Source organism: Carassius gibelio, chromosome B25, assembly GCF_023724105.1.
Source record: "Carassius gibelio isolate Cgi1373 ecotype wild population from Czech Republic chromosome B25, carGib1.2-hapl.c, whole genome shotgun sequence".
NCBI lineage: Eukaryota > Metazoa > Chordata > Actinopteri > Cypriniformes > Cyprinidae > Carassius > Carassius gibelio.
In genome coordinates, this window is record NC_068420.1 from 5,184,212 (window position 1) to 5,197,711 (window position 13,500).

The 13,500-nt window shown below is 38.9% G+C and overlaps 1 protein-coding gene across 9 annotated transcripts; it reads left to right on the forward strand.

The window, feature by feature from the left end:
* The first annotated feature begins 2 nt into the window (after positions 1–2).
* On the forward strand, positions 3–11,914 carry incenp (inner centromere protein). Of its 9 annotated transcripts, XM_052598079.1 has the most exons (22): positions 95–122; positions 230–255; positions 938–1,087; positions 1,454–1,561; positions 2,523–3,118; positions 3,310–3,361; positions 3,479–3,575; positions 4,123–4,252; positions 4,353–4,380; positions 4,468–4,555; positions 4,782–4,919; positions 5,053–5,070; positions 6,195–6,304; positions 6,430–6,553; positions 7,155–7,277; positions 8,233–8,432; positions 8,516–8,615; positions 8,801–8,893; positions 10,709–10,795; positions 10,899–10,991; positions 11,205–11,352; positions 11,471–11,914. In XM_052598079.1, exons 3-22 carry the CDS (start codon positions 948–950, stop codon positions 11,653–11,655), a joined length of 2,658 nt encoding a protein of 885 aa, XP_052454039.1. In that variant the 5' UTR covers positions 95–122; positions 230–255; positions 938–947; the 3' UTR covers positions 11,656–11,914. The 9 variants fall into 9 exon arrangements, with proteins under 9 accessions (XP_052454044.1, XP_052454046.1, XP_052454039.1 ...); XM_052598084.1 differs by lacking the exon at positions 938–1,087 and having other exon boundaries at positions 3–122; XM_052598086.1 differs by lacking the exon at positions 230–255 and having other exon boundaries at positions 19–122.
* Positions 11,915–13,500: the final 1,586 nt, after the last annotated feature.

Here is a 13,500-nt window from a genome sequence, read left to right on the forward strand (position 1 = left end):
GACAGCAGTACTGTCTAATTGCATGCACTGATTATAAGGTCCCGCCCAGAATCGGCGGTTCGTAGTCATTATTTGTCAGAGGAGAATTTTAAACCGTTTGAGCGGGTGGCAGGAAAACAAGAGTGAGTGGAGCCGAAGTATTTTGTCATGTTAAATTAGCATCTAATGTTTAGTAACATAATAGCAGCCAGGATTATAACTTTGGATCATCAAATCTTTGTTTTTGCAGCGCTATCGTGCATACAGGCTAAAGAGGTAACTTAACGTTGGATGCCGTTATTGTGCTACTGGTTAGATTAACGGTAGCTAGGTTGGTTAAGGATTCATAAAAAGGTCAGAAATAAACTCACATTTTAGTTATTTCTATGTCGTTTTGTGTAAATGTAATATACTTACGCCAAAAAGGTAACAACTGAAACTTAATATATAACGTTATTAGTTTATCTTATTCAAGCATTTGCGGCTGTGACTGGACTGTGATCTGAATAAGGATTTCATTTATAAAAGCAGAATTAGATTAAATGTTTTTATACGTGACTGTAAAAATGTTAGTCATAACGTTAAAGGTTTAGTAAAGTTACGCAGTAATCTCTCGTTTCCTGGATCATAAATCAGTGAAATAGTTTTCCATTGTCTGGAGAAAAGCCGTTTAAATTCTCGATTTCTTTGTAAGATAATCGATGTCAAATAAAGCGGTTTCAATGCTAGATCTGGAAGCAAATGAGATGCATGTAATTATAAACGAGTGTGGGCCTTTTCCTCTTTGTTGTCAAGTTTGCCACGACAAAGCAAATGCATGACAACTTGGGATCAATGCCCAGTGGTCATAGCGTAAAGTTATTTTGTGATCATTTGCATGCAAATCGATTTTATCCCCTGAAATGCCACTGTTTACAGATTCTTTTTATTCGTCAGAACTTTCCTTGTGTGTTTCCAGGGACGCCACCATGAGTTCCTTGCCGGAGACCACGCGCTCCCTCATGGAGGTTTTTAATGGAAAACTGCAGAGTTTTACTAATGAAATCGACAGTGTCCACATGGTGTGGCTGGAGGAGATCCAGCAGGAAGCGTATCGCATGTTTTCGAGGTGAGAGACACTGTAAATGTGAGGTGGAGTATGTTACACTTCATACTGTTGATCTATTGTTACTAGTGGCTTGTCACTTTTTGTGTAAAAGCCTTTGTCCATGAGGAATGTATTATTAGACTGTGCTGGGTTTAACACTGTGAGATAACTTCTTTTTATTATTATTATTATTATTATTATTCAGTTCAATCTTCAAAGTCAAATTCAGCTTGAGTTTTCAGCAAAAATTAATTGTAAATGCCTGAATTCTGCAATTTTTCTTGTCATGAATATAACCACAGAAGCTGGCATTGCTTTGAAATCAAAGAAGCAAATTATTCAGGTTATTAGACCTGCTCATAAAGAACACGTTTTGTTGTGCTGCAGTGACTTCAGCACCGAGCCAGAACTCATGCCAAAGACTCCGTCACAGAAAAAGACAAACCGCAGGAAGAGAGTGTCGATGGAGCTCAACGAGTCTCGCAGCAAAAGACGGTATAGGATTTTACAGTCTTTGTTAATTTGCTTGGTACAGAAACATTTTACAGGTCTACAGCAACATCTGTTTATATTCATATTTAATTAGAGTTATTTGTTTTGTTTTTCGATTTCTACAATGTAGATGGTTTAATAAAGTAATCCTGTGGTCCTGTAGGGCTACAATATTTATTTTTTAAAGTAATTTTAAATAAGTTTCTGGATAAATTGTAATTTTAAACCACTGTAGGTTTCCTGTGTCTGTTTGACTATAGAGTAAAAAACTTTGTGCGTGTGTACAATACAGACCAAAAGTTTGGAGACACCTTCTCATTCAAAGAGTTTTCTTTATTTTCATGACTATGGAAATTGTAGATTCACACTGAAGGCATCAAAACTATGAATCAACACATGTGGAATTATATACATAACAAAAAAGTTTGAAACAACTTAAAATGTTATATTGTAGGTTCTTAAAAGTAGCCACCTTTTGCTTTGATTACTGCTTTGCACACTCTTGGCATTCTCTTGATGAGCTTCAAGAGGTAGTCACCTGAAATGGTCTTCCAACAGTCTTGGAGTTCCCCGAGTGATGCCTAGCACTTGTTGGCCCTTTTGCCTTCTGTCTGCGGTCCAGCTCACCTCTAAACCATCTGGATTGGGTTCAGGTCCGGTGACTGTGGAGGCAGGTCATCTGACGCAGCAGCCCATCACTCTCCTCCTTGCTCAAATAGCCCTTGATGCCTTCAGTGTGACTCTACAATTTTCATAGTCATTAAAATAAAGAAAACTCTTTGAATGAGAAGGTGTGTGCAAACTTTTGGTCTGTACTGTATATGCAGAACTATGTTCTCGTAGCTCAACAGTGAAACATGGTGCCAACACTATGAAGGTCATGGGTTTAATTCCCCGAAATGCAAACTCAAATTAGCAGTTTTTTTCCCTCGTACAATGTAGTATGATGTCATTGTCTCTGTAGTTTCTCCAAGGGGAAACGCAGCAACCTGCGTCGCTCCTCAGTCCAGATGACCCTGACCACCCTCTCAGAACTCGTCACGCCACACGTGCCGACCGACAGCTCTGAGAGCCTGATGGAGGAACCTTCTCGCCGCACACGTCGCAACAAAACCACTGCCCCGGCTGAAACCGAACCTGTCAAGCGAAGCACCCGTAACAAAGGTGGCGCCAAAGCTAAGGAGGTGGAAGAAGTGTCAGAGAGCGTTCCAGATGTGAATGAAGCCATTGAGGTGCAGGATTCTGGCTCCGATCAGATCCTGGTGTCTGAAGCCGTGGTGAAGATTCCCTCCTCGGAGCGTCTGAGTGCAGATTTGCTGCTGAATGCTGGTGTGTCTCCGGGCCGATCCGCTAATAAAATCCCCATCGCTGCATTTGGGTTGCAGACGACACCTCAGGGATCATCTCGGACGTCAGCTCGGCGCTCGCTGGTGGTACGCCGTTCTCTGGTGGGCCTCAGGCAGAGCATGACCCAGGAAGCTGTTCGCAGGGCATCTCGGCGCTCTTTCCTGAAGAAGAAAGCCAGACTGGGAACCTCGACTTGCAGCAGCTCTGTCAGCGGTGAGACACTTACATTTACAGTCACCGCTACAAAACTAAACTCATATCATTTAGAGTCGCCAACTACAGTTGCAATGGTTCGAGGTCGGTTTGAATGCCTTTAATAAGATTTAACGCTTTATAATTTGTGCTGTTTAATGTGATTGTTTCTTTGTTAGCTTAGTCGTTTATATTTCCATTTCTCTTTCCAGAAGATATCTGTATGGATGTTGAGACTGAGGAAATGGAGAACAAAGAAGAACAGTGAGTGCTTTTACTTTCTGTTTCAGTTGTTGAATTGTTTCTTCTGGGATTCAAAACCATAACCTTTCAGTTAACAGTCAAAGATCTTTTAAACACTGTTTCACTGTTCTGTTTTAGGGTTGATGCACCCCAAATTGTCACTGAACCAGCTACTGAAACTAAACCTGAACCAGCTACTGAAACTAAACCTGAAGCAGAAATAGTCCAAACTGAGGTGAGAAGAACTTTCTGCTGTGGTTTTTATTTACCTTTGATAAAAAAAAGACACAAGAGCCAGATATAAGGCCTATTCACAGCAAGGGCAATAACCAGAAGGATAAAGATTGATACATTTTTCTAAATTTAAGAAAATCGCACCAGAGCTGTTACGATGACTTTACGGAGGAACAATATAATAGATCACTTTTCGAATAAGTTTTTGCCGCTGATGAATTACACAAACCTTGACAGCAATCCGATGGACAGGATGAACATTAGATCAGATCTCTGTGTATCAGTGGCCGATTTCAGAGTGCTTGTGTATACAAAAATCTCACTGGATTATTACGATTAATGGAAAATGAGTTTTGTAAAATGATACTTCCTACTAACACATTAAAGCAAATGTTGAAATAACTGGTGAAAATAGTAATAGCCTTGAACTCTTGCAAAGTGCTCTTAATTCATAGTTCTGTGTGAACAGGCCATAAGCAAACACAGTATGATGTTAGAAACTATTTTATTGCAATTTGTAAATAACTGATGGCTGGGTGCTTTCGTAGGAACTTGAACCCGAGAAGACTGAAGAAATGGAATCTAAGGTAAAAGACACACTTCCAGAAGAGATTGCTGAATCTAGCACCACTGAGAACTGTCGCTTCACACGATCCATGGCCCGCCCTTCAGAAACTGGTACATGTCTAACAGATCTGCTGATATGAAAAATGGAGCGTGTAATTGGGTTGACAAATAAGGTTTTGATATTCATTTACTTATTTTCCTGTAACAACAGATGGAGCAGAATCCAAAGAAGATGACAGGTGAGCTCACTGCTAATTTGTTTTCCTCATTATAGTTGGTGGATTTATGCTGAGTGTTTTCTAATAGTCTTTGTGCTTTTCCATCAGGCCTACGCGTTCAGGATCAAAGCGTCACGCAGCTCAGGAAAGCACCACACCCAAGAAGAAACAATCCCCTCCGAAGAAGTGCCTCACGGTATGTATATCTGACCCACCGTATTGCTGATCATCCACCAAAACTAATCCATTAAGAAGCCACAACCATCTTTTGAGTCTTGTAGAGAGGAAAAGCGTATTTGTGGTTATCTGTGGGGTTTTTTGCATTCTGTAAAAAGGATTTTTAATGATTTCTTGACAATGATTAGCGAGTCTTGGATTGGACCAGACAATCCATTATGTGTCCATTTGTTGTGTCCCTGTAGAGTACTGCTCCACACATGAGATCATTCTTGCAAACGGTGCAGAAGAACCAGATGCTTATGATGACGCCTGGGTCTCTGGGCCGCAGCACCATCATAAAATCCTTCATCAAACAATCTGCCACCAAAACTGACACCAAGGTGAGCAGGGATATTTCTGTATTTCAGAGTAGTCCAATATGTTTGGTTGTATTGACTATAAATATTTGCTAATGTGCTTCTCCAAGTAGAAGTTATTTAGTTGGTAATTGTACTTCCTGTCTCTCCCCCTCAGTTGGGCTCTGGCTCTGTGGTGAGTATAAACAGTGAATCAAGACTGAGGACATTTCCATTTCAGTCACAACTATTTCTGTTTGACTATTCCCATGTAATGAGTGGCCATTTGGTTGTACTGTTCAAAAGTTTGGGGTTGGTAAGATGCTTTTATTCAGCAATTTTCCTTTAAATTTATCAAAAATGAAAGTGAAGACATTTATAAATAATTCAAACATTTTTTTTTTAATGAATGCTGCCTTTTGAACTTTATTAATCTTAAGAGTCCTGAAAAAATGGGAAAATATATATAAAAATAAGAAACGTAAAACGTTTATTAGCAAAATGAGTAAGAAAGCTTGGAGGCACGGCATACACCTAGATGTCAAATAAAGTTACACAAAGTTTAAATAAAATAAAAATCAGCAGTCACTGTGGAACCAATTCAATAAGAAACAAATGTTTTAAAAAACTTCCAATATCACCTTAGATAGACGGCAAAAGTCAACAGGCTTTTAAAAATCCAAAATATTGCCAAACAGGTGCTTTTTCATTTCGTAACTAAATCATCCACCATGGTCTTGTCTGTCTCACCTCACCTTTCTTGTCAGTGAGCTCGACTCAATCTCCTCACTGGATAAATGAAATCTGATCTGTGATGCAACTGTTGTTTAGCTTAATTGTAGTGTCTGTTCTTTTACTGAAATTATTTTTATTACTGTAAAAAATCTTGCCTTGCCTAACTGGTGTTGCAGCTGAAATGTCAGCACAGTCTATCGCGGGAAGCCTATCTTATGGTATTGCAGTTTTTACTTTTTGATCAAATAAATGCAGCCTTTGACTTTGTGTGAATATAAGTGGGAAAAAAAATATATATATATACTGATCCCAAGCATTTGAACAAGAGTGAAACTCATACTTAAATTCATTTAAGAGGCACTTTGTCACTAAACTGAAATGACACCGTACCATTCAGAATTTGTCAGATTAACCTCGTCATTCAGGTGGTGTGTGTCTTTGTGGTTGGGGAAGTTCACATTCACCCATTTTTCTCATGTAAAGCAAAAATCCATGTCCTTATGTTGTTTAGCTCTAGCTTCCATCATCCTTGTTTGAATTTTTTTTTTTTTAACGAATACTCTAAAATTACCACTTTTCCTCCAGGAGCGAGAACGGCAGAAATGGGACGCCTTGAACAAGAAAATAGAACAAGAGAATGAACGAAAGAAAAAGATTGAGGAGGAGAGACGAAAGAAACAGGAAGAAATGAAAAGGTGGGAGAAGGTGCTTTTTCTGTGTGTGTTTGCCGTTGATCGATTTTGTACTTTAGAATGAATCATTAATCTAGATTAAGTGTGAATGCAAATCAGGACTCAAAAGTGAATTCTGTCTGCTTTAGGAAGCGGGACGAACGTTTGAAGCGGGTTGTTGAGGCTCGAGTGAAAGGTGAAAAGGAGAAGGAGCAGGAAAAGAAAAAGAAGATTGAGGAAAAGATGGCACAGCTGGAGAAGAAAACTGATATGGTACTTAAGCAACCCTCCGAGTAAATCACTCACATATACAGCTAAATCATCACTCTTGGAGACCAAATGATGTCTGATATTAGCAAAGGCTGTGTGTGATTTGGAGGCTAAGTATAAGTTTTTGCATATTTTTCCTGACTTAGCGCTTAAGAGTTTCACTCTCCGTCAAGCATTCCTTGCTTTTTTTTTTTTTCAGTTCAACTGAATGTTTGCGCCGTGCACCTGTATTAGACGTACTGTAAACTCTAGCGTAAAGGTGCACGACTCGCCATTGCTTTGGTGAGAGCAGAAAGCGAGAGAGTCTTGCATGCATTCAGAAGTGGCATGATACTGGTGAATGGTATTCTTTGCTGTATGTCCGTGTCAAAATAGCAGCGTTCCTTTTTGGAATTCTTCAGCTTTTAAGAACTGCCGGGTTCTCTGGTAGTAGGCGGAACTAATGCAATGCCAACGAGTCTAATTAGCTGGTGCTCACCTATTATCATCTGTTTTGATTTCAGCAAATCAATTCTATGGAATGCAGACAACAGGATTAGTATTCATCTAAATCTATTGTGTCTGTTTCTCTCTCTCTCTCTCTCTCTCTCTCTCTCTCTCTCAGCTGCGTGTTGAGCGGTTGGCTGAGGAGAAAGCCAAGAAGAAGGTGGCCACTAAAAGACAGGAAGAGCTGGATCTCCGCAAGAAACAGGAGGAGGCAGCCAGACAAAAGAAACTTCAGCAAGTTGTAAGTCAACCTCGGCCATCAAAGTGGAGAGTCAATGTTGAAAGACATTCAAGTGTAGGTGATGGATGACCTCAAATAATGGAAGTGTACTTTACAAACAAATTGTGTATTTATTGTTCTGCAACAACTTTCCTTTTCGATCCAATAGCAAATAATATCAAGCTTAATATGGTAGAGAAGATATTATGAGAAGATATATATATATATATATATATTTACATTTCTTATGCTCATCAATGCTGCATTTATTTTATCTACTGTATAGTGTACAGTTATATTCTGAATCTATTTTCTGTTTGAATATATTTTTCGTTTGATGGACAGCTGATTTTTCAGTGTCATTATTCCAGTCTTTAATGTCACATAATCCGTTAGAAATCATCATATGATGTTGATTTGCTGCTCAAGAAACCTTTATTACCGTATTATAAAAGTTGAAAACAGTTGTGCTGTGTCACATTAATTTAAGTTTCTGTGTTTTTCAGTCTTTGAATAGAAAGTTGAAAAGAAAATTTTTTGAAATGGAAATGTTACTATGATTATATAAATGTTTTACGGTCACATTGGATAAATTTTGTGCATGCATATATGTATGTGTATATGTGTGTATAATATATAGATATATATATATATAACACCGTAATTCCTCAAATGAAAACAGGTAGTCAAATAAACACCGGGCCTTGTAGTGGCTGGGGGCATGGTCAACACGGACAAATAAAGGCCGGGGGGAAATTTGTGCAGCAGAGCCAGATAACGAACGTACACACCCACTGCCGGAGTGTTTCTCGTTCTCAAGTCAAGAACCGGTTGCATCGGTTTTCGGATCACCAGTACACTGAACCGAGAACCGTTTCTGTCTGATTATTTTTTTTTTATTATTATTTGTACTGATCCCAAACTTAACCAAAAGCTAATTGTAGTTAACCATTTATATACTTGTCTTTTTCTTCAGGAGGAAGAGGAGCGGCGGCACCAGGAGATGCTGGCCAAACGCAAGGCTGAAGAGGAGCGAGAGAAGGCCCGCAAACTGGCAGAGGCCACACGTGCTCTGGAGCTGAAGAGGGAACAAGAGCGGGAGAAAGAGAGGGAGCGCGAACGAGAGCGGGAAAGAGAGCGCGAGCGGGAAAGAGAAAGACAGGCGGCAGCTGAAAAGTTGGTGGTCATTTTTCGTGCACTTGTTTGAAATGAAAGCATGGCACTCAAGAGTTACTAAATACACGTTTGTGTCTTTGTAGAGAAAGACTAGAGAGAGAGAAGGCTATTGCTCTTCAGAAGGAACTGGAGAGAGCAGCCAGAGAGAAAGAGAGGATGGAGATGGAGGAGAAGAGGAAAATGGTAAGGATTTTGTTTGTTGTTCTAATGACTTTTGTTATTTTTGTCATTTTAAAATTTGCAACAAGATGTGTAGATGGTTAGTTTTTCTATTTCTATCATGTGGAACGCCACTGGTCCCACCCCCCTGCTTAGGACACTTGTTAACATTCCCATAATCTCATGAAATTAGTTTGTTCCCTTAACAGGAAGAGCAGCGGAAGGCTGAAGAGGAGAGGGAAGCCCAACAGAAACGTGCAGCTGCAGCCTCTGCCCCGGCGCCCCCTACAGTTACAGCACAGGTAACTACCAACACCTAAAGTCAATTGCCCTTGTTTTTTTAGGATTTATCATATCCTCAGATCCACCTTTTTCCTTAACGTGGAAGTAAGCCTATGGGTGAGGCTTCTGGATCATTAACCGCTATACGTAAATGACAAAAATAACACCTGTATCTGTTTGCACCAAAAACCAGTGTGTTCATAATTAAGATAATACACTAAAATAATATGACAAGACACCAATTTTCAATATCAAGCAGCAAAACAAACTGTTTTGTACAGTTAAAAATAGCTGGACGTGGATGAGACCGGGGGCTAGACCCATAGAAAGGTGGATAGTATTTAGTCATTTTGAGTTGGCTTTTACATGTATTTACATGATTGTACAATTGTATAATTTTTTTTTTTTTACTTTTTTCCATTTAATTTAGTAACTTATTTGAATGTATTAATTTTACCACTTTAACTAACTTCATTCAGTTAGTGGCTAATTCACAATTTCATTTTACTTAAGTTATTCGTGTAATTTATGTTTTGTTTAGATTTTTACCTAACAATATCCAAATAAAACTCAATTTAATTTGTGTGTAAACTGGGGAAATTATTCCAACCAGCAAGAATTCTGGCTCCCACTTATTGGTTCTGTGCCCATGTGGAACACAGAACAGTCACTTTAAGAAGTTACTCCTTACTGCCTCGTGGGGTAAGGATGATCATGAGAAAGGTGAGGGATCAGACCAGAACTACACTGGAGGAGCTTGTTAATCATCTTAAGGCAGTTGAGACCATAGTCACCAAGCAAAACATTGGTAACACACTACACTACAATGGACTGGAATCCTGCTGCTTACGCAAGGTCCCCCTGCTCAAAAAGTCACATGTACAAGCCCGTTTAAAGTTTGCAAAGAACATACAAATGATTTATGGAAAGTTTGGGAGAAAGTGCTGCAGTCAGATGAGACCAAAATTGAGCTCTTTGGCATTAACTTGACTCGCTGTGTTTAGAGGGAGAGAAATACTGATAGTAACCCCAAGAACACCAAGTCCAGCATGGAGGTGGACACATTATGTTTTGAAGCTTTCTGCTAAGTGTACAAGACGACTTCACCGCATTGAGGTGCAAATGGACATGTACTGTCAAATCTTGGAGAAACACCACCACATCTCAGCCAGAACACAGAAGATGGGTCATGGATGGGTCTGTCAGCATGACTATGACCCAAAACATACCACCAGGGCAACAAAGGAGTGGCTCAAGAAGAAGCACATTAAGGGCATGGAGTGGCCTAGCCAGTCTCCAGACCTCAATCCTATAGAAAATCTGTGGCGGGAGCTGAACCTTTGAGTAGCCAACAACAGGATTTAGAGAGGATTCGTAAAGAGCAGTGGATCAAAATGCCTCCAGAGATGTAGACAAACCTGCTTTACCAACTACAAGAAACAATTTGCCTCTGTGCTTGCCAACAAGGGTTTCTGCAAGTATTAAGACTTGTTTTCAGATACTATATTTTACTCACTGAAATGCAAATCAATCTCTAACCTTTTTGTACTATGGTTTTGGTTGATATTCTCTCGCTGTACATTTAAAATAAACCTATCATACAAATTACATACACATAAGTGGGCAAACTTATAAATCAGCAGGGGATCAAATAAATATTTTCCCCACTGTATGTATGTATATGTGTTTGTTTTTATATAAACAAACACATACACACACCATCAATAAGCATGTCAAATATGCTTGTGTAGATTTTTTTTTTGTGTGTGTGTGTGTATATTATGAATAATTTTTCATTTTTTATTATTATTATTCATACATGCCTGCATTAACAGGTCTCTGCCACAAAAACACAAGCAGCTAACATGCTCAACACAACTATAACTAAAAGTTCAGCTTTAAAACAGACCGTAGATATTGAGGTAAATGCCTGTGCTTTTTTTATTTTATTTTTTTGTACTAAATTCCAAGCATTTAATATATGCATCTAGTAAATATTTACTAAAACTCTTATTCCATCCACAGAACTCTGTTCTGAGTACTCCAGTTGGGAAAGGAGCTGCTCACAATAAGACCGTAGATCTCGGACCTGGACTCAACGTGACTGTGGACATTGAGGTGAGGTCACGGCAACTATTGTGTCTTTTTCCACCGCTGAAGGAGGGAATGTGTCAGAGAACATTTCTAAGCACAGAAAAGTTCCCAGAGAAGCAAAGCGATGAAGAGAAGCCCTTGTAATACAAGCAGAGTTCTTCTAACTTGAAGGAAAAAAACAACTTGATGTCTGGAACAGGGGATTTCTCACCCCATCTCTTGTTTTATACTTTGCAGCAATCGCCACAATCATACCAGATCACCCCAAAGGGCCAGAAAGTGAATGTTTTAGTGAATCCTGAAGATTATGGCATGGACCAGAACAGCGATGACTCAACAGATGATGAATCTGCACCCAGAAAACCCATCCCGTCCTGGGCTGAGGGTATGTTTATATGTAGTTACATTTTACGTTATGTTCCATCTGGACCGTCAGAACTCTGTTCATATGTTTATTTGAAAGTATTTACTGTATTCCCCTAATGTGACGTGTTTTTTTGCAGGTATGCAATTGCAGCAAGCCGTCATGAAGCAATATTACAATCCACTAGATCTCCATTCATATTTTGGAGAACCTGAACCTCCCAAACTGGAGGCGATCTTCAGGCGGACTAAACCTCGCTTCTTTAAACGCACTAGCTCTGCTGTCTGGCATTCTCCACCACGTTTGGGAAATCTGGGCAATTGATAAGCAAATGTATTATTATTTTTTTCCTACTTTTTTTTTTTTTTTTTTCGTCATTTTTATGTTTTCTTTTTTACTTTGAGCTCACTTTAATAAAGCTTTTAAAAGTCTGTATGTAGATTAGACTGAGAAGGAAAAGAGCAGAATGTGTTATTTAGATTACACAAAAGATGATGCCCATTCTCAGTTTCCTGCTGCTGAGGGCTCATGTTTATTTTCCTGCTTTTAAAAAAAAGAGAAAATGGGACTGCCTTGTCACAAATGTATTTAAATATAGTGTTAAATGTTATAAATTTGGAAGTGTACACGGGAGCTGCTACAAATGGGATGGAAAGATAGAAAATCTGGGCATGTTGTCCGTCTACAAAATTCACTTCACAGAGTGTCAGATTTACTCTGGACTGTTAATAAAAGGTATCATTTCGAAGTGTGTGTTTGTGCGTGTGATTTGAAAAGTCAGAAAACATGTTTGACAAAAAAAAAAAACTTGAGGAAAAATTATGAATTGAAATGCTATCATTTTCTAATGTCTTTGTTCATTTGTGTCTTTCAGAGAGGGATAATACCAATTCCTTACATAATACCTAATTGGAATAGCATTGTGGAGAATATACCTTGGGAGAAAGTATGGACCTTGCCTCATAGATATCTGCTTACCAACCAAGTAAAATAAATAAAATTTAAGTTAATTCACAAATGTTACCCAACTTAAATTAGACATTGACGTGAGTTGCTGTTTTTGTCATTCTTCTGAAGAAGTCTTCATTCATTTATTTTGGCAATGCTCCTACACTGAATAATTTTGGTCAGACTTTTTGGCATTCATTCAGTGCTATTTTGTAAGTGACTTCTCTTTTTGTTTTCATTTGGATTGTTTGCCCATTCAAAACAGAATACTGGAACATATTACATAATTAATTTATGTTTCCTGTTAGCTAAATTTCACATTTATAAACAAAAGTTTACTGGCTATAAACCTCTTTTTTCTTTATTCAAATTGGACTTAGACAAATATGTGGAAACTATACCACATCCAGACTTAAGAGAGGGTTCGCGAATATTTGAGTCAGATCGCGACTTCATAGCGGGTTAGCGAATCATTTGAGTAATATCGCGACTTCATAGCGGGTTCGCGAATCATTTGAGTCAGATCGCGACTTCATAGCGGGTTCGTGAATAATTTGAGTCAGAGCGGGTTCGCGAATCATCTGAGTCATCTGAATCATTTGCGGGATCGGGACTTCAGAGCGGGTTCGCGAATCATTTGAGTCATCTGAATCATTTGCGTCATTTGAGTCAAATGGCGACTCTTCATTCATTTATTTTGGCAATGCTCCTACACTGAATAATTTTGGTCAGACTTTTTGGCATTCATTCAGTGCTATTTTGTAAGTGACTTCTCTTTTTGTTTTCATTTGGATTGTTTGCCCATTCAAAACAGAATACTGGAACATATTACATAATTAATTTATGTTTCCTGTTAGCTAAATTTCACATTTATAAACAAAAGTTTACTGGCTATAAACCTCTTTTTTCTTTATTCAAATTGGACTTAGACAAATATGTGGAAACTATACCACATCCAGACTTAAGAGAGGGTTCGCGAATATTTGAGTCAGATCGCTACATCAGAGCGGGTTCGCGAATCATTTGAGTCAGATCGGGACTTTAGAGGGGGTTCGCGAATCATTTGAGTCATCTGAATCATTTGCGGGATCGGACTTCAGAGCGTGTTCGCGAATCATTTGAGTCATCTGAATCATTTGAGTAATATCGCGACTTCATAGCGGGTTCGCGAATCATTTGAGTCAAATGGCGACTTCAGAGCGGGTTCGCGAATCATTTGAG

Excerpts from the sequence above, each read along its gene's own strand:
- incenp (XM_052598086.1), top strand. The coding sequence starts at position 948 with ATGAGTTCCTTGCCGGAGACCACGCGCTCCCTCATGGAGGTTTTTAAT. Across the intron at positions 3,576-4,122 it reads CAGAAATAGTCCAAACTGAG|GAACTTGAACCCGAGAAGAC; the intron begins GTGAGAAGAACT and ends GTGCTTTCGTAG. Across the intron at positions 8,433-8,515 it reads AGACAGGCGGCAGCTGAAAA|AGAAAGACTAGAGAGAGAGA; the intron begins GTTGGTGGTCAT and ends GTGTCTTTGTAG.